This window comes from Megalops cyprinoides, chromosome 2 (assembly GCF_013368585.1).
Source record: "Megalops cyprinoides isolate fMegCyp1 chromosome 2, fMegCyp1.pri, whole genome shotgun sequence".
NCBI lineage: Eukaryota > Metazoa > Chordata > Actinopteri > Elopiformes > Megalopidae > Megalops > Megalops cyprinoides.
In genome coordinates, this window is record NC_050584.1 from 13,779,596 (window position 1) to 13,805,734 (window position 26,139).

General features: G+C 42.5%; 2 protein-coding genes across 3 annotated transcripts in view; one reads left to right on the forward strand and one right to left on the reverse strand.

The window, feature by feature from the left end:
• Positions 1–912: 912 nt before the first annotated feature.
• ezh2 (enhancer of zeste 2 polycomb repressive complex 2 subunit) lies at positions 913–23,278 on the forward strand. Of its 2 annotated transcripts, none has more exons than XM_036520933.1 (20): positions 913–1,264; positions 10,316–10,439; positions 12,230–12,358; positions 13,642–13,761; positions 14,243–14,363; positions 14,759–14,941; positions 15,987–16,089; positions 16,487–16,650; positions 17,160–17,257; positions 18,093–18,333; positions 18,512–18,681; positions 19,561–19,655; positions 20,070–20,110; positions 20,334–20,459; positions 20,961–21,139; positions 21,545–21,640; positions 22,449–22,530; positions 22,613–22,693; positions 22,775–22,859; positions 23,133–23,278. In XM_036520933.1, the coding sequence occupies exons 1-20, from the start codon at positions 1,221–1,223 to the stop codon at positions 23,191–23,193; spliced, it is 2,343 nt and encodes a 780-aa protein (XP_036376826.1). In that variant the 5' UTR covers positions 913–1,220; the 3' UTR covers positions 23,194–23,278. The 2 variants fall into 2 exon arrangements, with proteins under 2 accessions (XP_036376826.1, XP_036376827.1); XM_036520934.1 differs by having other exon boundaries at positions 12,230–12,331.
• Positions 23,279–25,396: 2,118 nt separating this feature from the next.
• LOC118773123 (cullin-1) overlaps positions 25,397–26,139 on the reverse strand; it is a 33,887-nt gene continuing 33,144 nt past the window's right edge. Inside the window, exon 22 of the mRNA XM_036521902.1 lies at positions 25,397–26,100. Coding sequence (XP_036377795.1) covers positions 26,020–26,100 — 81 coding nt within the window. The 3' untranslated portion in view covers positions 25,397–26,019. The remainder of the gene's footprint in view (positions 26,101–26,139) is intronic.

Sequence of the window (26,139 nt, forward strand, 5' to 3'; positions counted from 1 at the left end):
TACGAAATTTAACTGAACATTTTCCGTAACGTTAGTAACTAAACTGTCAGCTTCACCTAAACAAACACCTTTCTCGATATCATTCGTTACGCAGTGTTGTTCAATCAGTGTTTCAGCTGATCGTTCGTTTCGATCCAATTTTGAATGGGGGACGAAAGAACGTGTCTAACTTAGCTTGTTGATTCTTCAAACGAGGTTGAGCGGAGACTTAAATTCCAGGGTCGTATTTGATGTGTATAAGCAGACACTTCATTTTGACGACAGCTTGTGTCCCAACAGTAGTACAACTAGCTGAGCATGTGCCTCTCTAAAATGGGAGGGATCTAGTTTATGAACTGGTTGACCTCAAAAGTACACGCAGCCCCCCCTCAGTATGCAGGAAGTGAATGTAGACATCGAGATTTGCATTTATTTCAGTAAGCAAAATCTGACTATTACTTAAATATACGAAACGAACTACTACAGTTTGGCTACATATTGTAAATGTTTTGTATATAACCAGCAAATCCACACTAGTCGTATAAAACTGAGTAAATATCACATGGAATTTGGCCAACTAGCCAATACACCAAACTAATAATAACATGGGATGTTGCGGCTATCCTACCTGACGGGAAAATACAAATACTCGACCTCGGATGTCATTTATTTACGACTAACGACAATTATCACTTATTTCAATACGGCTAGTACGATATCAGCAGCTAGCAATTCAAGAACAAAGAGAACTTCTCCACATGTCCCTCACTCCTGGGCCTCCTGCGCGGAGCTGCCGTTGGTTGGACAGTTCCCCGGTAGAAGCCAACCTGTCGGATTGCACGACACTGGCAACCCTGAATATCGGCCTCTGTGATTGGGCTATGTGTTTGGCGCTCGTTGGGTCTGCAGTCTCTCAGAAGTCGGAGGCGGATATTGGGTGAGGTAAAGGGAGATAGAAGGAGCGAAAAGAGTTGCTGAAGCGGAAATATTAAGAAAGAGAGAATACGTATTGCTTCGAGCGTTACCGATACACGTCTGATTGTATTGTACATATATTTCTGACCGCAAAGCAGTCTCTATTTAGAGGCGAGACCGAGTGGCTAAGTAGCTGGCGCCCGGCTTTGTACTTGGAGCTGAGTTCGCCGGTATTGTAATTGCAGCCGCGCGGAGAGGTGAAAAGCCCCCCGCCCTCCTTCACAAATCCCGAGCTGCGGGAGGTTCGCTCACTGACTGACTGATTGATGCCAATTCATTCCGGTGGATGTGGACAAAACTCATCGTACAGGTAGGACACGTGAAAGGGCAGCGTTGATCGGCAACGGCATGACGAGAACCGATCGGTTCCTTTCTTTTCGCTCATCGGAAGACAGCTAGTGAGACATTTGGACACCCGGGTAATACCTCGTTACTACAGCTAAGCCCAGAGCAGAGGAGACTGTAAAATAGATGGCTAATTTTAGCAGTGTTATTGTCTCGAGGAACTGGGTGAGGTTAGCTAGGTAACGCAAGAGAGCTACAGGTAATTAACGAATTAACAACCTTGTTAAGATTTGTAAACCAGCGTTTGGCTAGATCGCTACGTAACTAGTCAAGTTACCCGATTGTCGTTTGGTATTCAGTTAACATTTAGCTAAGGTTATTTGAATAAGGTAGACAACTACCTCGGTTAGCCATCTAGGTGGTTACACAAATAGCCAACTGTCTTGCTTGCGAGATTGTAACTGACGTTATTCTTCCCTCCAGTCTGATTTGAACTAATTAACGTAAACGGCATTACTCGAGTTTTTACGACTGGATATTGCAGACGTTAACAATATAAGACAGTCTTCAGCCGACTCACTAGTTATCAAACAGAATTTATAGGTAACTTAATATTACATAGACTGATCGTTGACGTTGTCCTTCTGGACTTGTTTAATAGGATCTTTATGCTGATATTGCTGTATTACCTACCTAATGTTTTCTTTCATACTGTCATCTGTGGCTAACTAGATAGTTGTTTGACATGTTTATCGGATGATTTCACTTTTATTTTCCACACAGGTCAGTAGTGTTTTTGAAAATGCAAGAAGCTGGCTACCTCGCGAACGTTAGCCATCTCACCACACATAAGATAGCTAAATGGCATCTGCTTTCCTTTTGCGCCAAGTAGTCTAGCTCGCGAATTTCATCAGCATATAGATATTTCGACATACTGTCATGATTTGTTTCGATCTAGTGTATATTTACCCAGCGAAGTCAATGAAAATGTAATGTTCTTTCTGGTAACAGCTGGCTGACAGACGTGCTGAGTTACCATTACGGTCTTGGTGGTGATCTTGTATAATCCGAAATTGTGACTGATTTAGCAGTCTAAACTACATAACTGAAACACCAGTTGTGAAGCAGGTTTTTGGGGTGCTGTTTTGTGGTAAAATCATTCGATGAAAAATATTTCGTCGAGACATAATGCGTTTATTTTAAGGCTTAATTGTTTGCAAGGTTTCCGATTAAGACAGAGAACTTGATCGGTCTGTTACTGTTTTCATCTTCGTTTAAGGTTTAGGCATGGTCTCCATTCAGTTCTCTAGATGTGATTTCAAGACATTAATGTTTGTATTATGGGTGTAGCTTTAAGTGACCTTGACACTTTTTAAAGTAACCAATAATGAAAAGACATTACACACACGCGCGGGCGGGTGCGCGCCCGCGCACACACGCACACCTTCCATTCATCCGAAATTTGCAAAATTTGAGCAGCTATTTCTGATTTGATTTATTGGTTTGGACGGTTGCTTGAATTTACGGGTCAGTTAATAGAATTGCAGCGACGCTTAAGATGCAGTACACAGCTGCGATTAGTTAGGTCGCGCTGCATTTTGTAATATACTAAGAGTATTGTGATTATGTGCAAATGCATGAAAGTAGTTCGATAAGATTCGCTACATAATCCGTTAATACATTTAATATTTGTATGGAAATTTGTGTCTGGTCTCAATTATTTGGAAAAGCAACATATATTAACAAGGTGAATGTCTGAAACAGTAAAATTGCTAATTATTGTTTCTAATTTTACTACTTGTTACATTTTGTGCTTTAAAATCTCAACCTAGGATGAGATTTTAAAGCAACAAGTTTATTCAGTTAGAAAATTTCTTAGTTTCTCCGGACTCCCATTGTGAAGATCTTTGGAAATATTTAAAAAAAAAAAAAAAAACCTTTACAAACCCCATTTGTAGAAAACAAGAAGTTGTAGCGGGTTGTGGACATGAATGAAGAGCTTCAGCTTTCTGTCAGTATAGTATTTGTTTTTTGTCATCTGCTGTGATCTAGCATTTCCTTTTACTAAAAAAGTTTTCAAAGAAAGACTAAAGACACAAACTAAAGACTAACAAGGGAAGGGTTGTTTTTCTAGCTAATTTACAGCAGACTCTTCAGACTGCTGATGGTAACACCTATTGTATTTCCTGTCAGCTGCCATGTTAAGGTGACTGTCCCAGCCCTCTGTGTAATGTCCAAGTTCCAAAGTAATAAAATATCAATTGTTCCCTCTTTTAAAGCATACATGGCAAATATTTGTCTGGAATTATTTGCCCAGTGTGGTTGGGCATTTCGAGTATTTCTTATGGTCGTGTTCTGTGGTAAAAACGCATTACTTGAGTGATTGTTTGAAAATTTGAATTTAGCTCCTATAATATTGCTGTCGTCAAGCATACTTTAAGAGAAAGTACTAGCTATTATATAAAAGGGTCTCTTGACATGTATTTACCTCACAGTCTACCATTATCTTACCCAAAATGTCTTTACTCCATTATTAAGTGACAAGTAGTGTTGAGTAGCAATGGTGGGTTTAAAAAATGGTACTCTCCAATTTAAACAGCAGTGCTTAATCCAGCAACACATTTTCCTGTAAGTCTTCATCTCTATGTAAGAGGAAAGAGTTTACCATGCAAAAAAATGCTAGCTATGTCAGCTATCACTAGTGTGGCTTCATATGTCAATTGAACACATCATAAGTGGAAAATAACTTTAAATGTTGGTTGTCATAATAAAAATGGACTCTTCACAGTTGAAGTCGGCTGGAGGGGGGGATTTTAATAATGCAGTTCTGTAGAGTGACGGAAACTAGTCAGTCTATAAATATTATACTCTTTTGAACAGACTGAAGGCAAGTTGCAAACCATTCTCAGCGATACTCATTGGCCAACATGTTGGCACCAGTCATTTTGGTGACGTGCTCACTGGTTTTTTGGAACAAGGAGGTTCGTGTCAGTGTGGAGTTGTGCTTTAAAGTTCAGTAATGGAAGTACGCTTTCCACCATCTATTGCTGGCTCTAATAGGCTGTCTGCACGTGGTGGTATTTTGAGGTGGTTGTTTTGCAACTTGTTGAAAATCTTGTTAGCTGTAACTATTTTGGCTGTTATCAAAATGTTTCTGTACAACTTAGCAAGGCATGTTAAGTTCATTTAATTGAACAAATGACCTTTCTTTACTATCAAATCCATTCAGTTCCCAGTCAGATTTCATTCAGTTTCTTTGTATATCTTGTACAAATGCTAGCCGTTCAGAAGCACTTTGTATTAAAAGTGTCGAAAAGAATAATTTAGACAAAATCAGTCTTTTATTTGTGGGCTTGTTTGTGCATCTGATCTGTGTTGAGTTGTGGAGCCCTTGTTTGGAGCAGTAGATCATAATGTGAACATGTTGTTGATTTCTTTTACAAATTCTCCTCTGGCAGGTGGAAACTTTGCCGGAAAGTCACTTCATAAATTTCATGCGTCTCGGTGGTTTTTCCCTGGTAAATGAAGTGAAGTGTGAAGTGCTTTCATTATGCAAATATTTGGGCAGTTTGATAATCTTTTGATCATATGAACATGTGACTGTGGTGTGGAAATCTGGAGGTTGAGTGTGGGTGACACACGCTTGCTGTTTTGCTCAGCTGGTTCACAAAGGTCTGTAACAGCAAGAGGGCTTTAACAGAAATTGTGCTCGGGAGTCACCCAATTTAACAGCCCAATAAGTATTTGATGCACGGGAAAGTGCACAGTACCCCTGGTGCTATATGGTTTATCTGCAAACACTTGCAGATGGGGGAAGAATGTTTAAATAAGGTTGCATTGGAAAGTCAACTGCCATCATTCTTGCATATGTATTTACTCTTGAATGAAAACTCTGTCCTGGAAACAGTGTTGCAGTCATACAGTTTAACACATTCAATGCTGATGCAGTATGCATCGCTATGTTCTTAGTGAAGTTCAGGCTATTAAAAAAAATTGTTCTTGTGTTTAGATGTTTAAACTACATGTTTATGATGTGACATGTTGGTTTTTATGTAAGGAACAAATCCTTCCTTATCCTACAAATTGCCTAGTCATCAGCATAAGCTAGCCAGCAGTGTGTTTTCATTCTTTTCTTTTTATTAGCCGCAGTGAGCCAGTCATGGTGCACTTAGTGTACTGGTACTGGTAATGAAACGGGAGGATCCCTGTGATATCAGTCCAGAGTGCATGCGCACACACAGTGCCAGTTAAAAGTTTGGACATGATGGATGGATGACGATAATGCTGAAGACTTATGCTTAAATGCTTGAAATTTGTTTCTTAGGCATCAACTTCACTATTCGTATTTGTCTAAGAAGCAAATGTCGAGCATTTAAGCATACGTCTTTAGATCAAAATGTCTTTGAATTCATGTTTCCCGTTATCTTAATCACGTGTGTCCAAACTTTTAACTGATACTGTGTGCTTGGCATGGGGGCAGAGGAGGGCAAGACACCTTCAGACGGGGGACTCTGCAATTTCCGGTGCCATTTTTAGGGGAAGTGCTGAGGGATAGTGTGTGAAAATGTCACTTGAGAAGAAGCCTATATATAGGGCTCTGTGGGCACAGTTCGGTTTGCATATATACGATCCTCCTTGTTAGATGAAGTAAGTGTTATTTGAATGTGATCTTTATGATGCGAGTGATGCATAATATGTGACGTGTTTAGTGCTTTCAACTATAAACACGTCCAGTTAATTTGGATTGCGTTGAGTTGCTGCCACCCATCTACCACTAATGCCTACTATGCTGATGTCTTGCTTGGTTTTCAGATGCATTTCCTGGGCTGAATTTCTTCACCTGTCTTTATTCTGTATTTGTCTTTTCTGCACAAAAGTCACTCTTAAAATTAACTTGAAATAATTTGCTTAAATAGTATCTGCCTCTTATATAAAATAGTGAGGGGGTGATTGACAGATACACTATATGGACAAAAGTATTCGGATGCCTGACCATTACATTGTATTGACATTGTATTCAAATACATATACTTTAATTTGGAGTTGGTCCCCCTCTTGCAGCTGTAACAGCTTCCACTCTTCTTGGAAGGCTTCCACACAAGATTTTGGAGTGTTTCTGTGGGAATTTGTGCCCATTCATTCTGTAGAGCATTTATGAGGTCAGGCACTGATGTTGGACGAGAAGGCCTGGCTCGCAATCTCCGTTCCAGTTCATCCCAAAGGTGCTCGATGGGGTTGAGGTCAGGGCTCTGTGCAGGCCAGTCAAGTTCCTCCACACCAAACTCATCAAACCATGTCTTTATAGTCCTTGTTTTGTGCACTGGGGCACAGTCATGTTGGAATAGAAAAGGGCCTTCCCCAAACTGTTGCCACAAAGTTGGAAGCATAGCATTGTCCAAAATGTCTTGATATGCTGAAGCATTAAGATTGCCTTTCACTGGAGATAAGGGGCGTAGCCCAAACCCTGAAGAACAGGTGTGGCCAAATACTTTTGTCCATATACTGTATATTAGGTGTTTTCTGTGGATTTAAGATTATGTGTCGCTGTCTTGTGTTCTAAGAGGAGAAAAAGAAGGCATATCCTTCTCAGTGTCCATGTTGAAGCCATTGTGCTGGAGAAAAGGGAAAATGGGACCTCTCTTAGGCCTTTTCAGATTGCTGTCTTTGCCATAGTTTGCAGCTTTACAGTCATTTAATTTGCCGAGACCTGAATAAAGGGGCTTGAGCTGTGCTGCATAGTAACAACATGCCATTATACTCTACAAGGATGCAGTATTAGTCCTTCCAAGCTGATGCATCTTTTGTCAGGGTTTTTCCGCAGAGCCCCTTTGTACCATTGCTAGAAGGTTGAGTTTGGTAATACAGTACAAAGTGTATCGTAGTATTTCTGTGATTTTTTTTTTTTTGTGATTTTAAAACATTTATAATAATCATAATAATAACAACAATAATAATTGTATGCTTTTTGGTGTAAAGATGCAATATAAATTGTCCATAAAGGTTTAGTCTGAATATTTAATTATTTGAATATTCAACTGCTTGATCACCAGTTAAATGTATGGATAAATAAAAATGCTTATAATTAACAGAGTATGCTGAAGTGTCTTTCTTTCGCATCAAAACTGAGAGAAAGCCAAAGGACCTTTTATGAAATGACAGACAGTTCATTGATATTAATGTTCCTGCACGAACGTGTGAGCGAATGCAGATTTTTGCGCAGTGAATCACGATTTACTCAGAAGCAGATTTTCATACAGTGCTCGAGGGGGAACAAGTGAAGTTGCATTTCTGAGATGTTGCATTTCTGAGATGTTGCATTTCTGAGAGCTTTATAAGCAGCTGTATGAAAATTAAATTATAACAGTCCTCATCAATAAACTAGGTATGCTTCTCAGTTAATGTGGGTGGTCAGCTCTGAAAAGCTTTCCCCCTCATGATCCAACCAGTGTTTCTTTCAAAGCAAAGATGGAAAGCAGCACTCCCAAAGTGTGGGTTTTATTTTCTATTTATTTCATTTGACAAAGAGAAACTATAGTATTTTGATGTCCAGGGTTCAAAAAAGTAGTTTGGCAAGGTATTTTTATGCAGAGGAAGAAAAGATATTAACTCATGTTCAGTGGATAGTTTTACCGTGTATTGTTAACCTCAGTTTCACATTTCTTTTGTGATGCACCATATGCCAGTTATTGATGTCATGTTACATGGCAGCTTTCTAGCCAGAGAAAACACCAGTGGGAAGCACTATTGGAAGTTATCTTGTTTGTTTTGCTGGTTGCATCAAGTTTGCTGCTAGCCTCCCCACCCTCAGAGCTTGCGGTCTTGATAAGCAAGTCGCTCTCTTGATCTTTTCAGCTCTGTTTTTCTCTCTCTCTCTCTCTCTCTCTCTCTCTCTCTCTCTCTCTCTCTCTCTCTCTCCCCCCCCCCTTCCCTCTCTCTTTCTCTCTATCTCTCATTCGTTTGAAGCATTTGATCTTGTTTACATGCAGGTATGGGAGACATCCTGAAAAAGGAAGGATAACAATAACTTCAGCATTGACAGATCATAGAATGTCAACTAATGAGAAGCATTGAAACAGAATTCTTTCTCTTAGCTTTGGCACATGTTTGCGCCATGGTTTTGACCATTTAATGTCTGTAATTAAAAAGAAATTCAATTGTAGTCTGTGCGGACCACAGTCATTAATCTGAAAAATGTGCTCTGGTGTGCATATCACCATCTGGGAAAGCACAGTGTTTTGCAGGACTTGTTTTGTAAACTGAGCCAAGGTTGGCCATCTTTGGCTGTGGGTAGCATGTGGCAGATGCCCCTTGACTGACATTATCTTGATTTCCGTGGGATTTTCTTCTGGAGCAAGGTTAAACAGGTGCTCTCTCAGCAGCGCTCATGTCATTAGATGACACATAAATACTATCTGGATAGTAAGGACTCGTTTTTTTGAACACCTCCTCATGTCCGGTGCTGAGGATGTGTAATTACCTTAACGTTAAGAACCGACCCAAACAGCAGTTCCCCTCTCAGGGAAGGGAAAGGTTAGTGGCAAAAGATGCATACATGCCTTTTTCTTCTTATGATAATTGTGGTTTGTAATCGTAACCGTTAAAACGGTGTTGTCTGAGTAGGAAGTGAAATGGGGCTAGATATGGAGGTACTTGCCAATCTGTTCCAGGTAAAAAAAAAAAAAAAAGTGACTCAAAACTGTCATTTCCTGTGGAGTAAGTTGTAAGAGGTGAAAGAATGGCCAGCCAAGCGAACAGGTGATCAGTAAAACAGAGAGTGATACTTATGACAGTCGATTCCGCTCGCGATTGCTGGGATCTCGAAAAACAAAAGTGAAGCAGAGCCGATGTACAGTTGCGAGGTGTGTGTGTGTGTGTGTGTGTGTGTGTGTGTGTGTGTGTGTGTGTGTGGGCAGCTGAGGGGGGGGCAGGGTCAGTTCTATGTGAGTAATTAGTGAATGGAGGAGTGATGAGCTCACACCGTGGGAGCTGTCTCCTGGGACACAGCGTTACTGAGGTGCCGGTGTGGGCATGTCGCACACCACCGCAGCTCTGACTAAGCCTGAGCAAAGAGAGCCGAGCATCGCGCTGCTGAAGTCGGACACGCACAGCATCCTCCAGAATGTGTGCCCTCTTTAATGCTGGTGGTGGCCCCTTTTTTACCCTCACAAACCCTCTTTGTTTCTATGTGCAGTCTCTGTAAAACAGCCCTATTACAATGGTGCAGAAACAAACCTTTATTTTTACTTTCTTATATTATTGACCCTGTTATTCCTTTCTTCTTAGTTTTCATTCATAAAAACAGCAATAAATATTTACGTGGAGGAAAAGCAATTCTGCTGAACAAATGGCAAATACAATTTCATTCCGACTGTAGCCTTCAAATTGACAGATATTTTGTGTGCCATCCATCATAATTGTTGGCAAAACGGAAATGATTGGTTCTCTTCCTGGGCTGTGTAAAAGCTGATTGGTTGTTTTCCTTGTATCTAATGTAAGCACGCTTGGCCAGTCTTCTGCTGGCTGGTGCTCAGATGGCATAAACAAACTCTAGATCTTGCTGCCTACAGCGAGAAGAGAATTTTCGAGCAGAGATGAATCTGGTCTTTGGAACGAGCAGATGTTGTTGTGTGATTGGATCTTTATTATTTTCTCTGTAGATCTTGAAAGACAAACCGCTCTCACACATTCTCACCTTGCTAGATGTACGTGTTTTGTTTTTAAAGTGGCCGCATGAGTCTGGGCAATATCCTGAAAGCTTTCAATGTTCCATTTACTAAAACACATCTGTATACAAAAGAAAAGACTAAATGTACTTGGACTGAAATTTATGGTAATGTTGAAGTGGGTGTGGGGGTATTTGTTGCACTTAGCTTTTTATAGTGTGGGCTTTCTTTGGGCAGAGTGTAATTTAAAGATTCAGTAGTGAGCGTTGTATGGGTGCCTTTTGGGATTTGCGCGCATGTGTGTGTGCGAGCGTGTGTGTGCTCGTGTGTGTGTGTGTGTGTGCACGCGTGCGCATCCAGTCCCTGCTCTCGCCACCGAACCCGTGTGATCTGAGGTTCTGCTCTCCCTGCAGGGCGACCATGGGCTTGACAGGAAAGAAATCGGAGAAAGGCCCAGTGTGCTGGAGGAGGAGGGTGAAATCGGAATACATGCGGCTCCGGCAGCTCAAGAGGTTCAGGCGAGCTGACGAGGTCAAGGTAAGGGCCAGGAAACCCGGCGGCGACTCAGGGATGCTCCACATTCTCAGCAGCGAGAGGCGGCTTCAGCCTGTGGCTGGTGTCACTTGGTTGCCATTCCAGTCTGAATGGTGTCAGGCATCAGTTCAGTACACACACACACACACACACACAGCTTATCCCACCGCATCATTCAGGTGCTGCTAATCAAATGCTTACAAGCAGTGGAAATCAGAGAAAAACTCTTTCTTGATTGTTCATAGGATAGCTTTGAATGATTTAGTTGTCTTTAGGCAATTTTCGTTTGTCTCAGGAGACTGGTGTCGGCAATATATATATATATATATATATATATATATATATATGTATATATATATATATATATATATATATATATATATATATATGTATATATATATATATATATACTATTATTGGCCCCCATTTAGCAGTTAAAACAAAGCACATTACTTTTATAAGATTTCATCATAATATAATAAGCATTGGAGCAATGGGCTGAATTCTTATTCCAGACCTTCGAGTACAGCTTTAATACAAACATCCAAAGCAGACCCTATCTGTAATTTATCATAATTGTAACAGTTCAACTCAGTGTAAAAATTAAACAAAATATGTGTAATACCGTGAAGCAGTTTTTATGTTGGTCACACATAGGGTCATTTGGAAACGAGGAACTGTTGCTGAGGGTCAGATTCCAACAGAGGTGTGTCTTTCGATCCACGTGCTTCGCTGTTTCTCACCTACTCATCGCAACTGTCTTCTGTCCACCTCAGCTGGAACCTCTATTTCTCAAGCTCCCAGACGAGGAACTCTAACACTCAGCAGCGCTTTCGGTTATCCATCATCGTCAGCCGTTTGACTCACATTTGCGACCACTCTCTCTGTGGCTCCTCGCCTGCAGTTGGCAAACATTTGCGTTTGCTCAGTTATGCTGAGGGGAATGGTTTTTATCATGTGACATTGGTTGTTGTGCAAGTGGTAACGCCACATATTGTGGCTTAATCCCCTGTGACTGGTTTAAAAAAAAAAAGTTGTAATAAACATAAACGGCATTTGTAATTTCCATCAGAGATGGCAAAACATTTTTTTTGGAGGCAGGACAGATCAAATGATGCAACGAAATGATTTACAGTAGATTGTGAGTGTAATTGAAAATCAGATTTTTAAAATTTGCGTCAGAATCAATAACACATTTTATGAATGATACTACATGCTTGGGGGAACACCAGCTGGGCACTGATTTGAAACTAAATGACTAACCTCTAACCCTCTTGGTGCTGGGATATTTGTGAAAAGGCCCCACAGCCCTGTCCACTGACCCCAGGCTATTAATCATATTGTCTATGTTTTGAGCGTATGATTGTAGGGCTACAATCCCAAGGTGGCTCACAAATTTTGTAAAGGTAGTCCACAATGAGTGTATATGTTAGACAGTGGTTGCCCTGATATCACTGTCAACATGCATATTTGATGTCCACACAAGAGTTTAATATTGCTGAACTTGCAGCAGTGTAATGGTCCTCACAGACACCTGCAGTTTGTCGCTGACATATGTCTCATTTAATTGCGCTGGGAAGAATGGGGCATCAGAGTTATCTTTGGGTAAGGTAAGTCTCCAAGGTTGCCTGCATCTCAGTCCTGAGTCCTGCGTCTGAGAAGTCCTCTGACATGTTTCACTTGATGTTCTCTTTTGCCGTCTAACACGCCAGCCTTTCTGCTGCACAGAGGAGTCCTCGCTGTAGTCAGTGTCAGTAAAGCATTCCCTTTGCCCCGTGTCCCCTGTCGTGCAGAGCATGTTTAACTCGAATCGGCAGAAGATCGTGGAGCGCACTGACATCCTGAACCAGGAGTGGAAGCGGCGGCGGATCCAGCCTGTGCACATCATGACATCTGTAAGCTCCTTGCGTGGGACCAGAGAGGTCAGCACTCATAGCTTCTATTCCAGGTTCCCCCGAAACCACAGCCTGGTCCCCTGGCCAGCTCGCGCGCGGGTTAGCACAGTGCGACACTGCACAGCAGACCCTAATCTGTCTACAGTGTAGAGAGCAGGATGTTTTGGCAGTTACCATTTTTAAATACAGCTGTTGGTCATAGTCATATTTTTGGAGGTTCATATACTCTACAGCTGAGGAAGTTTGCGCAATAAATTGTCCATTCAGATCGTTTTTCCTGTTGTGGACTGATGTATCATTAGATTTCAAACAAAAAAGGAAGGCACATACATTGCAGTGGACCTCTGGTAAGACTGAGCTATAGTAGGAGGATATGAGATTTCCTGATAATTTTTTCTTTCAGTCAGTATTGCAAACAGTGTTTTATATGTATGCAAACAATGACATTTTTATCCAGTTCATCTGTGAATTTTAGTGGCATGCTGTATTCATATTTTGCCAGCAAGTGAAATTTAAAATTGTGAATTAAACTCATTATGGAGGAAAGGCAATATTTTGTGTTTATAGGCCTACATGACTAAACGTACATTTTGATGTCACTAGTATATTCATATTCACCAGTATGTTAACAACATCCTCCGTGTATAATGTGACATGAGCCTAACAGCGCTGAAACCCATTTGTGTGATAAGCTATTTTAAAGGATGCCTGCTGAGCGGTTTTCTTTATGTATGCAATCTCCTTGAAAATGAGTACTCTCTGTGAAAATGAATATAAATGTATAGCAGTGGTGGGGAAGACGGCACATCTTAATCTAAGCATGATGCAGCCCAGAAGGTGATTTAGTTACAGCAGAATTCTCGTTGGGGGGGGGGGGCTTTCAAAATGCCCCCACCCCTGCCCTGCTGTCATTGCCAGTGTGTGCTGTGTAACCTCTAAATAGGGGTTGTCTTGTATTTGGAGGATTGTTTAGAGGAGACGGCACACCTGCACCGCCTCCCTTCTCCTGGGGAGTTGGCTCTCAAAATTCTCCAGCTGATAAGCATGGCTCTTTCAGCATGAGGTTTCAGATAAGCTGGGAGCAGCTGTATTGAGGAGCCGTTCACTGATAGAGGTATAGGAGTAGGACCGGGGCTTTCACTGAAGCTTCGCTTCTCATGAGCGTCGCCTTCTGCCTGTTTTACAGCAGTCGGTAGATGCTTTAAAGCAGCGTGTGGCTATCATGGGAAATGACCTGTGTTTTGTGATAAATGCACAATGACCTGGAGTGAGCAGATGTGGTGGAGGTAACACTTTACCTTCCCTTGCAGTGCACTGTGGACAGTGGGTTCTCGGAGTTCTCCAAGCAAGTCATTCCTCTCAAGACTCTGAATGCTGTTGCGTCTGTACCTGTAATGTACTCATGGTCCCCCCTCCAACAGAACTTCATGGTAAAGTGCTCTGCTAGCTACTCATTCTCGGATTTGAACAGGTTAGACATGAATTAGAACGTTCTGTAAGAGCCTCGTCTTTCGGAGATGCAGCTGTCTGAGAAACTGTCTTTTGAGAACAATTAATTCTTGATCGCTATGCAAAATGTATCCCTGACAGCAACCTCACACTCTACTCTAATTAAAGTTTTTGTGTTTTTAAATATAATTCAGTCTTCACCTTTATTTAAGTCTGTTTCAGGGCAAAAGTGGATGCACCTCAGAATGTTTTGTGGCTGTAACTACAAAATATACAAACCCAAAAACATATAGCATTGCAGCTGGTTGGGAAAGATGAAACTGATTATAGAAATACCGTTGCTCTGCAGATGTCCAGACCTCCTCCAGTCCCATGTGTGCACAGTGTACACTGCATCTTAGAAGTCATCCAAATCCTGGTTAACCGTTGAAACCAGCTGAGCTCTTGTCTTTTCTGTTGCAGGTGGAAGATGAAACTGTTTTGCACAACATCCCCTATATGGGTGATGAAATCCTGGATCAGGATGGCACCTTCATTGAAGAGCTCATTAAGAACTATGATGGCAAAGTTCATGGAGACAGAGGTGAGGCTCTCCAAAATGTGAATAAGATGCACACATACATACACATGCTGCTCTCTTGTCTGTGGCCTGGAGATACTTAATGTGTTTATGAGAGTATGTAATTCTTAGGATGTTTAGGTGCAGCAGGCATTCATAGGTGTGTGTTACAAGAGCTGTTTACTTTGTATGCTGGGTATGTCTGTGTAAAAATGTTCTGAATGTCCAAATTCAAATGATCACTGGCTCGCCCCAGAAAACTTAGAATACCCAGTTAGGGTTATGTTTTAAAGTATTGTTTTATTAGTAAGTTATTTTTAGGAGAGAAGCCTTAGATGACCTTTAGTTCAATAATTCAGTCTCCACACAAGTACTTTCCTTAAATTGGGGTTCTTCCTTCTTGATGTTTGTGTTCAAAGAATGTGGCTTCATAAATGATGAGATCTTTGTGGAGCTGGTAAGTGCCCTCAATCAGTACAGTGACAACGAAGATGATGATGAGGAGGAAGACCAACACGAGTACAAACTGGAGAAGATGGACCTTTGTGACGGCAAGGATGACAGTGACGACCCCAGGAAGGACCAAATGCTCAACTCCGAGGGTACGAGGGGCCCGTTTCACACACACACCTGACCAAAATCCTTAAGGTGGGTGCACACAGACCTGCTGTCTACCGTCAAACTGGGACAAACACCAACAGTGGTTTGGAGTGCTTTTTTCATTTGTTTTTTTTGGTTCTCATCTGGAGATGTCTGGGTAGATTTGATTTTGCCAGCAACGTTTGCCAAAGATTTATCTTATCTCCATTCCAGAGCAACAACAAGCACTAAACTATTCAAAGAGCAAGCAGGTGGGACTTCTCAAACTGCTAAACAGGATATGTGGCACAATGTGAATGTTGTACCATTTAGGTATGGTGTAGATAACGTAGCTATGTCAAGAGAGTTTTTATTCACAGGTAATCTCACTACTGCACGCATTTGATAATCATAAAACATATGCTGCCTGTATGCACTGATATTCAAACAAACGCCAGAGCAACTGCTGTGTGCAGATTGCAGTAACATTCGGACCAGTGGGTAGCTAAATTGCGTTTCCTCATTCTAACGCTGCTGCACAGTCTCCTGACGTTAGTCTAACCACAGGTTTGCTCTCTGAATTGGCACACTGTACACAGCCTAGATTAGAAGGGTTTGAGGAAAGGGACAGTTGAGGAAAGGGCAACAGTTTTCCAGTTCAGTAAGTTTATCATGATTTCTTGTTGTTGCATTATTATTAATTTATACAGCTGATGGTGGAGTGTTGCTTTTCTCACGCTAGATTCATATTCATGTTATCTTGGCAGCAGAAAGAATGCCTTTTATTGACGGAATAGCATCAGGAATTCTTATAACTCATTTTAGAGTGAACACGAGTATAGGTGGGATGTTCTTGAAATTTCATTCACACCTATTTCTACAACTTGGTATATTACAGCCAATGTCTGCCTATTCAGAGATGTCACGCTGGCATGCAGGGACCTTTACCGAGACTCGACAATCACGGTGGTTGAGATTCACGTTGCTTGATAATGTGTTGTGTGATATGTGCTTTCTGTTAGTCAGGATCATATTATTCAAAAAGTTGTGTTGTTACTTTCGTTACAGGCAGAGGCAATGAATGTTCCAAAAAATTTCCCTCCGACAAGATATTTGAGGCCATATCTTCCATGTTTCCAGACAAAGGATCACCAGAAGAACTCAAAGAAAAGTAAATCCTAATTGTGCTGATTTCTTACATTTTCCAGGTTTCTAGTGTCATGGGATCAGTAGCTTTTTGCAAGACTTGCTGCTACTGAGAGTGCATTGATCAAATGTACAGCACTGATTTATCATCCCGACTGACATTGTAATTAGGTTAGGTGCATTTGGATAATTAATGACATGGATAGTCTCGTCAGTGACTGTTGATGGTGTCCCCTGGGGTATTTGGGAAACCATTACCCTATTCATTGATCTAACGTACTTAGATGTGTCAGCGTTGATTTCGTGTTTAGTTTTTGTGCTTTACAAAAAAATAGGGAGTTGATGACCTTGACGCCTCGCTGTGTGGGGAAAGCGGCCTTTTAGCCAAACGGCGGATGAGAGTGTGGCGTCTCTGCTTTCAGGTACAAAGAGCTGACGGAGCAGCAGCTGCCCGGGGCGCTCCCTCCGGAGTGCACCCCCAACATCGACGGCCCCAACGCCAAGTCCGTGCAGAGGGAGCAGAGCCTCCACTCCTTCCACACGCTCTTCTGCAGGCGCTGCTTCAAGTACGACTGCTTCCTGCACCGTGAGTCCCCGCCCCCCGCCCCGCCCCGCAGACCGCCACTGCCGGCTGCCACGCCCACAAAGCCAGCACTGATCAAAGATAAACATAAATGCGTGTAAAAAAAAAAAAAAAAAACACTAATAATAAATAAGCATAAGTAACTTCTTGATAAATGTACATCTACGAAACAGGGTTGTGTTTTGAAAATGTGCTGATAGTGTAAAGTGTACTAATGCTCTTGGGCGGCAGTGTAGCGTAAAGGTTAAGGAGCAGGAGTCGTAATTGAAAGGTTGCCGGTTCAGTTCCCCGCTGGGCCACTGTTGCCGTACCCTTGGGCAAGGTGTTTAACCTACAAATATCCAGCTGTATAAATGGATAACATTGTTAAAAAAAAACTGTAACCAATGTAAGTCACTCTGGATAAGATAATGTAACGTAATAATGATCTCTTGACTAGCTTGAATTATCTCATAACACATTATCGGAGTCATTTAAAAGGCTTTTTTTTTTCTTTTTCTTTTTGTCTCTAGCCTTCCATGCAACACCAAACACGTATAAGCGTAAGAACATGGAGAACCTGGTTGACAGCAAGCCCTGTGGTATCGACTGCTACATGTATCTTGTGCAGGCAAGTGGCACAAGGAATGTGAGCACAATGTGTGTGTGTGTGTGTGTGTGTGTAAAGTTCACTGTGTACATGCAGTCCTGTATGTTTTTCCAGGCTCTGAATGTTCTGAGAAGGCCCTAGAATGTTTTTGCTTCCTGTATCTGCACTTCACCTGTTTGAGTTACTAGTAGAAAAATAGTACTTGCAATGTGTTGTTTATGGGACAAGAGGCTAACGTGCAATACCTATCAACACTACGCCTTAATGCTGTAAATGTCTTGCAGTGTTTACAGTATCAGATAAAGTAGATCCCAGCTGCGAACCCAATCACATACCACATATTTACAATATTAGACAGTGTTTTCACAAGAATGTTCTTCTGGTTTTTATAAACACGGGGTTGAACGCTTGGTGTAAGCAGAAAAATCTTGCAGCACACTCTATATTAGCAAGAAACGATACACGACGATCACTTGCTAAAATGCTACATCATACACGTTTGTCTCACAAACAGTTCATACACAGTATTTTATATAGCCATTAATGGCATGGATTTTCATATTCTGTTAACCCCATGTTGTCTGCAACAAGAGAGAAGTTTTTTTTTTTTTTTTTTTCTTATCAGTAGTATTTCTTGTGGGGGTAGACTTATGTGCTGCAATTTCGCAAAGCGTATCAGTTCGTAAACTGAATGCATTGTGTCATTCCTACAAGGTAAGGTGATCAAGCACATCGGTGCTCTGCGGCGTGGAAACGATGGATACTGGCACAGCCGTGAGGCTTATTGCCCAGAGAGCTGGCGCAGCCAAACCTGCCCATCTGATGAACACGCGGTGCTTCCCCTCCCCTCCTGCAGGAAGGCATGGTGCGGGAGTACCCGGCGGGCCTGGTGGCGGAGAGAGCGAAGACCCCGTCCAAGCGCACGGCGGGGCGCCGCCGGGGCCGCCTCCCCAACAGCAGCAGCAGGCCGAGCACCCCCACCGTCAGCACCGAGACCAAGGACACGGACAGCGACCGGGAGGCCGGGGGCGACGCGGGGGGGGACTGCAACGACAAGGACGACGACGACAAGAAGGACGAGACGACCAGCTCCTCGGGTGAGCCGGCCCTCCCGGCAGCTCCGGCTCTGCAGGCCGGCCAGTCTTCCACCTTAGAACGCTGTCACTCCTCCTAATTTTTAGTTAAAACTAGGGGGTCTTCTGTAGGGTGTTCAGACTGAGCCAATGTGCAGTAAGTGAAGGCTGCCGATTACTTCTGTCTCTTGTGCGCTCACAGAGGCCAACTCGCGCTGCCAGACGCCGGTGAAGCTGAAGCTGAGCTCGGAGCCCCCGGAGAACGTGGACTGGAGCGGCGCCGAGGCCTCCCTCTTCAGGGTGCTCATCGGCACCTACTATGACAACTTCTGCGCCATCGCCCGCCTCATCGGCACCAAGACCTGCAGACAGGTGGGCGGCGCGGCCGGAGGCCCGAGGAGACGGCCTGCCCCGGGGCCCGGAGCCATCTCCCGGCAGCTCTCAGTGTGCCTGCAGCCTCTCTCTCCTGCTGTACTCACACCCACCCCCGTTTTATGGACACTACGCGCTTCCGTTCCTCTACAGCCATTGGACTTCACACACTTTCTTCCAGTGCCCCTATTTGTAACGTCTGAAACAGAAACGCCGCTATTTGCAGACTACAGTCATCTCTCAGTCTTCCTTTGCACCACGCTTGTGTCTTGGTTAATGAATAACCTATACTTTGATTGTAGAACTGCTCTTGTGGTGTGGAATAAAATGTTTGTCTTGTTCCATGCCTTGTCGCTGAGTAGATCAGTCACTAGTTAATGGCCATTTAAGTAAAATAATAATGAAACCAAAACAGAGCTGCAGATACAAGGCGCTGGATCATCGTTCTCACACTTTGGTTCGTTGTGCAAGTGCCCTGTTGCATTTTAGCTGGCTGTATTGCCCGTTTTTCATTTTTGTTGTTTATAACACCATAAGTCTCGGGCTATCCAGTAGGCTTGCTAGGCTTGTTTAAAAAAAAAAAAAAAAAAAAATCAATAAATAAATGAAATGTGGATTTTAAAACCCTCCAGGCACATGTACTGCACTAAATTATATACTTTTAAGTGCTGGTATTGAGTATGTTAGTTAATTTTAAGTATAAAATGTTGAACAGATTTAAATTTTTATAGTGACATCTGTTCTAACCTCTGCAGTACTTTGTGTGCTCTTATCAGCTTGTTTTCTCCGTCCGACCGTTAGTCACAGGGCAGTTGGGTATAGGAGGGATTGCTGCGCCGGTGTGGGTTTCCCTCTTATCATCCTCCGTCTCGTGTTCAGGTGTATGAATTCCGGGTAAAAGAGTCCAGTATTATCGCCCGTGCTCCTGCGGAAGATGTAGACACTCCACCGAGAAAAAAAAAGAGGAAACACAGGTAAGGACCATAAGAACGCACTTGCTCCCCCTGGTATTAACCTGCTGTTAGATTATGGAATGAAAAAAATTAACTCTCTTTTTGTGGACATTTTTATTAGTTTTATGAAATACAGGCAACACAGAATCTGCAGACTTTCCAAAACATTGACAGCCACAGTAATTATAGTTATAAAAATACTATATAAAGACAGTGCGTTTGTGAAATAATGGTATAAAATATACATTACTGCAACTCCTTGATCATTTTTATAATAGACCAATATCTAATGGTTCCACTCTCAGCCTAAACAGACTTTTTAACTGTTCGTTTCATATGGCATGTCATCAGATTATTATTTTGTTAATTGTCATGATAATTAAATGGTTCATTATGGAAGTCTGCGTCATCCTTTTCTCTTGTTTAACATTGTAGGTTGTGGGCCACACATTGTAGGAAAATCCAACTGAAAAAAGGTATGGTCATTTTCCCAAACCTCGATTTTCCTCAGAAATGTATGCGTTGAAATGCCTTTGTTAAAATCTGCATTAACTTATATTCCACAGCCCAATTTGGGCATATTCATTAAATGTCATTGAACTAAACACTTTTTTCCGAATTTGGGTTAAAAGAGCGAATGTATCCTTATTCTGTACTGACGTGCTGGTGTTAAAGTGCTGCTCAATGTGCCTTTCTCAGATGGCTCCTCAAACCACGTGTACAACTACCAGCCATGTGACCATCCTCGCCAGCCCTGCGACAGCTCCTGTCCTTGTGTCACCGCCCAGAACTTCTGTGAGAAGTTCTGCCAGTGCAGCTCTGAGTGTAAGTACACAGCGGGGTGCAGGGGGTGACAGGGCTCGTGGGAAATGTAGTTATCCTGCATCCTCTTGACTTACGGTCACAGCACACGGCCGATTCAAAACTCCGGTATATTTGTGGGTCCCACTTGTTCTGCAGAAGCTGTTCAGACATACTCCTTTGCCACTCCTTTCCCACCAGAGGCTGTTCTGCTTGAGCAATTTGCCATTCCTCCCTGAATGTTGAGATGTTAAAATTCCTGCAGTGACAATATTGTAGAGAAATGCTTTGAACATGACGTGAATGGGCAGCAAGTATATATAAGACAATGCTCTGCATCCGCAACCCTCTTAGCTAACATTACCTCTGCATTTTGCCCGAGGGGCAGCGCAAACAAAATCAGCCCTGAGAAAACGGAGGTGAACTTTGAAAATCAAGCAATTTCCAAGCGCGCTAGCTAAGCCCGCAGCTGGAACGGCCAGCGCAGGCGTTAACATTAAAGCGAGCCTGGCGTGGTCCCCTCAGGTCAGAACCGCTTCCCCGGCTGCCGCTGCAAGGCGCAGTGCAACACCAAGCAGTGCCCCTGCTACCTGGCGGTGCGCGAGTGCGACCCCGACCTCTGCCTCACCTGCGGCGCCGCCGAGCACTGGGACAGCAAGAACGTCTCCTGCAAGAACTGCAGCATCCAGCGCGGGGCCAAGAAGGTGAGCCGCCGCCAGCCAGTCCCGACACCCCCTCCCCTCCCCAACAGCAGGGGGACCATCACTGGTGCGTCAGTAACATCACGCCTTTGTAACCGCTTAACCTGAGTTACGTGGGAGAGGCTGGTTGGATTCAGTAAGCTTTACTTGCCTTGTGTAAGCTTTCTGGGAGTGTGCTTCGGGTGTCCAAATAAACACTTTACAAGAGGTTTGCTCACAAATATTTGTGATGTCTTCTCTTTTCTCCGCAAAGGCTTCCGGTTAAAAAGCCTGTAATTATTTTCCAACTGGATGTACAATACTTGTGAAGTGACAACGGGGGTAAACTCCTGATGTCCCAGAGAAGAGCTGTGTGTTGTAAAACGATCACTTCATATCTGCCTGACTGCTGTTCCCCCTCTCGCTCAGCACCTGCTCCTGGCTCCGTCAGATGTGGCCGGGTGGGGAATCTTCATCAAGGAGCCCGTGCAGAAGAACGAGTTCATCTCCGAGTACTGCGGGGAGGTTAGTCCACTGTCTCGCCTCTTAATACTCCCACACAACTGCTTTAGATTTCATTTTGCCGTGATACAACCCCTGCCTTTAAGATCGTGTTTATTTCACAAGGAGCCCGTTTTGAACTGAAATGACTTCTCATAAGATACAGTTGATCTTGCTCACAATACCTTAATTTTCCAAAAAGACGGCTTTCTGTCTAATACCACATCTTTCCAAGACACTTGTCAAGTGTCACTATTGGAAGTCTTGTCTGGTCTTTGTCTAAAGCTCTCTGGAAGCCCTTTTAAACACTGAACAATCGTTATGTTGCTTTAAAGAGTTTCCTTAAACCAGGGGCATTGGCCTCATTTCCTCAGGGGCTCTGTATGATACACTTTGTTCCACTAAAAGTGGAGTGGAAAAAAGGGTAAATGATGAGGGCTTTGATTGGACAGCATCAAGGTGACCACCCAGGGCTGAGGTTTCATACTCTTCCCTTCATGTACCTTCTTGCTGAATGCCTCCTGGCAGAAATGAATACTCGGAACAAGAGCAGCGAAATGAATTGAAAGCTGTGCGTGTGAGACAGCCACACTTTGCATCGGCATGCTCCACCACATCCGAGGGGGCGGAGCGGTTGGGCACCCTCTTCTGTACCTGTCTGTTCGGCAGTAAAGCTTTTAATGAATCCATCTTGCTCCAGTGTTTTGATTTTTTTTTTTTCCCCTGCAGGCCTACAGGTTTCGTTTTCATGCAATGGCTTGTTTTTGTTGTTAGCATTTTGATAAGGGTTCCTCGGTGTCAGGGAATGACATACTTGCTCTTGTTGGCGCAGATCATCTCTCAGGACGAGGCCGACCGAAGAGGGAAGGTTTACGACAAATACATGTGCAGCTTCTTGTTCAACTTGAACAACGGTAAGCGGCCCGCTCCGCCCCTCCGCCTTATTCGGCAGGCCCCGTTCGCGCGCGCCTCACCAGCGCTTCTCTCTCCTCTTAGACTTCGTTGTCGACGCCACGCGGAAAGGCAACAAGATCAGGTTCGCCAACCATTCCGTTAACCCCAACTGCTATGCAAAAGGTAGGCTGATGCCAACTGTGTTCTAAAGGTAACGTGTGTTTGGTACTCCGTGCTGACAGCGTCCTCCTCTCTTCCTCTCAGTGATGATGGTTAATGGAGATCACAGAATAGGCATATTCGCCAAGAGGGCCATACAAACTGGCGAGGAGCTGTTCTTCGACTACAGGTGAGCATTGCCCACATGCATTTATTTTCATAATGCATTTATTTACATTCATGTACAAGTTAATAATGGTGCCTGAGTGTGTATCTGTAACAGATATTTGAACCTTGTAATATCAAGATGAGGGCAAAAATAAGGTTAAAAGCTTAAGGTTTTGTGTGGACTGGGTTTTAGAAAAGCTTAAAATGTGTGTTGTGGCTTCTGGGATGGAGATGGAGTGCATTGATACAGACTGAGAAGGAACCATTTTACGAATTCCTCTCTGTCCCTCTGTAGGTACAGCCAAGCGGATGCCCTCAAGTACGTCGGTATTGAAAGAGAAATGGAGATTCCGTGAAGCCATATACCTCCTCTTCAACAACAATGCCTTATACTCTTCAGGAATTTTTAGAATCACATGCATTTTTATGATGTTTGATACACCACAGCTTGTAGTGTAATGAGACTGAGTCATTTATAATGGAGATTTTGAAATCAAATTTTTACTGTCTTTTCAGCTGTTTGTTTTTTTTCTAGCTCAGTTGTAATTTCCTGTGCTACAGTAACGGAACAATTTAAAACAAACTTCAATACTTGAACATTCATTCCTGTGTTTACAATTTAGGGTTGAAATGAAAACCGTATTCAAACTGGTAAGATGTATTTTTTAAGGACCATACTTTGTTTATCGAACAGACAAGTGGGCAGAAATATACTGATGCTTGGGAGGGGGGAAAAAATCACTGCTTTTGAGACTACTGCCTGTTTTTACATTAATTGCAAACCTGTACTACAGGGGGCTGTGTCAAAGCTGTACATGCCACAGCCTGCGATATGAATACAGACCACACACAAGAACTGCCATGAATAAATTGTGTGCATTGTAACATTTTACAGTTGTCATCTCTGTATCAATGTGAAAACCAAAGTCATTATCGTTCGTTTGTTAGCCCGCATGTCATCTCACAAGTCCAGTAGTATTTGTCTTTAGCGCTTGCGCACACTGTTAGCTGTAAGAGTAACAAGACATTTAAATGTGAAATATAAATATCTACTGTGGGGGGTGCCTTAACTAATATTCCAAGGTCAGTATATGAGAAGTGCAGGCTCCAACACTTCAGGAATGGTTTATTTGCTGCAAAAAATTGACACATCAGTGGACCCAGGTACCAGTATGTGCCCTCTTTGACATAAGATGTTGGAAAAGTAAAGGTATGAAGGGAAAATAACATTTAAAAAATGAAATTTCCGGTGTTGCAAGTTAAGGTCTTTAATAACTGTAGCTAACATGAACACTGGTACACCTGAGGTATGCAGAAAAGCATGTAAATGGCATGGGCCTTACCACAATGAATTCTTGCTTCGTTGTATGAAATTAAGGATCCGACTCCAGTCCTGAGCAACAATATTGACCTGAAATTATGTTCATAAACCAATCTTGAACAAATTTGGAACTGTCCCTATTTATTTCTTATGGATTATGTAAACTAGTTTTGCATTTTAATTTATTGAAACGTTGGCTCTGAATGAAATGCTTTAGCAATACCAGGTAATCAAGGGTTGTGCTTCTTGAGTAGGTGTTTTTTTCTAATGTGTAACACAGTTAACTGATTTGTTTTAACTTGTATTGAAGCAGGAGTAATTTAACTTTTGCCAGGATGTGTACTTTTATATTTAAATGAAAGACCTTGTCCTTGTTTTTCCCCTCCAGTTTTACCGGAGGGGTTGTTTATTTGTGACCAGTCCACCTCTGTTGCTGCCTCTGAATATAAGGTGCTGAATTTCAATGTTTTCAGGAAATACTGTTGAAATTGATAAATAAAACATTGAAAAAGAAACGAATCATTTGTGTGTGCCGTGGAATTCCGGTAGTACTTACACGTTGTCAAGTCCTGACACAAAATAAAGTGTTAAGTCCCTCATCAAATGTCCACCCAAGAAATCCTTAAAAGCCATTACTGTAAGACCTGAAGGAACCTCTTGCGTGAAACCATGCTGGTAATATCAATGTTATTTATGCTATTGTCCCTCCAAAAATACTACACTATCTATCCTTAGTTGCATCCTAACAAGTAAAATTAGTCTGACTAGACATTCTGTAAACCACAAATGACTTTCTATCGCCAATCAATTTATACTTGCCCTCTGCTATAAGCAAGGTATTACATGTCATCTCCAGTCATACTGACGCCAGCAAGCCAGGGTCATTCTAGCAAGGTTATCACTCCAGTTTCTGCTGTGACAGTATTTTGATTGATGCAAGTTCTTTGACACAGGTCATCAGATGAGGAACAGTTGACAAAGGAGAACTTCATAGCCTGGCTTCTGATGTATTTCAGCTTGATGAAGAAACTTTTCGCTTTGAGGTAGTGCACTCCACGTCACCACCTCCTGTTAGCACCCAGCTAGAAAATCATTTGACTAGCTGCTCCGAAGTCAGTCACATCAGTGTGTGCATACATGTGAAAGAATCCAGACAATTACAAGGCCTACAGAAACCTTTAATTTTATTTATCACACATTTAAAAAATGAACCACACTATACAAATGGTTTTCCTGTAGCAGTTAACAATGCAGATTACACAGTTCTAAGGGCCCATTCCGACACTATGACGCTCTCAAAGTGCTGCCGAAATTGCATTCATAAATTAAAGTATTTTATTTTTCTTAAAATGTATTTTCTTAAATTGCAACCACCACTAACTGCAGCGGTTCCAATAGCCGTTTCATTATCTTAAATGTTTTTTTTTTTTTTTTCCCCCGTTTTCGCTTAAATGCAGATAGGCAGTAGCATGCAACCCCTCCCCCCCCCCCCATTCCCGACAGAGGCGGTTTTTCCGATTCGGTCTGTAATGTTTACTTCGCTAGGTAAGGATAGAGGGTCTGTGTCCGTATTTACATATCAAAACATTATGTGTGATCCTGAGCAGTTCGGATGTGAATTTAGGACACTGGCTGGCAGCTTTCCCAGTCTCAGAGGTTTAAAGGGAGGTCCAGCTTTACGGCCGCTTCAATTCGCCGCCAGCCGCCTGGGAGATTCACAACGCCTTCGCTTCCGTTTTCCTCCTTCCTGTTCTGTGCTCACATTCCTAACAACATCGGCCGAATGTCAAAAGGAATGAAGTTTATTACTCAGAGACACTTTGGAAAAAAAAAAAAAAATAAAAATAAAAAAATAAAACATTTAAGCCAAGTAGCTGTAGGTGTCCTTCTCCCCATCCACACGTTCCAAGTACTCCTTCTCTATCAGGATGTCGATGCATTTCTGAAAGAACAAAAACAAGAAAAAAAAAAAAGTCATATC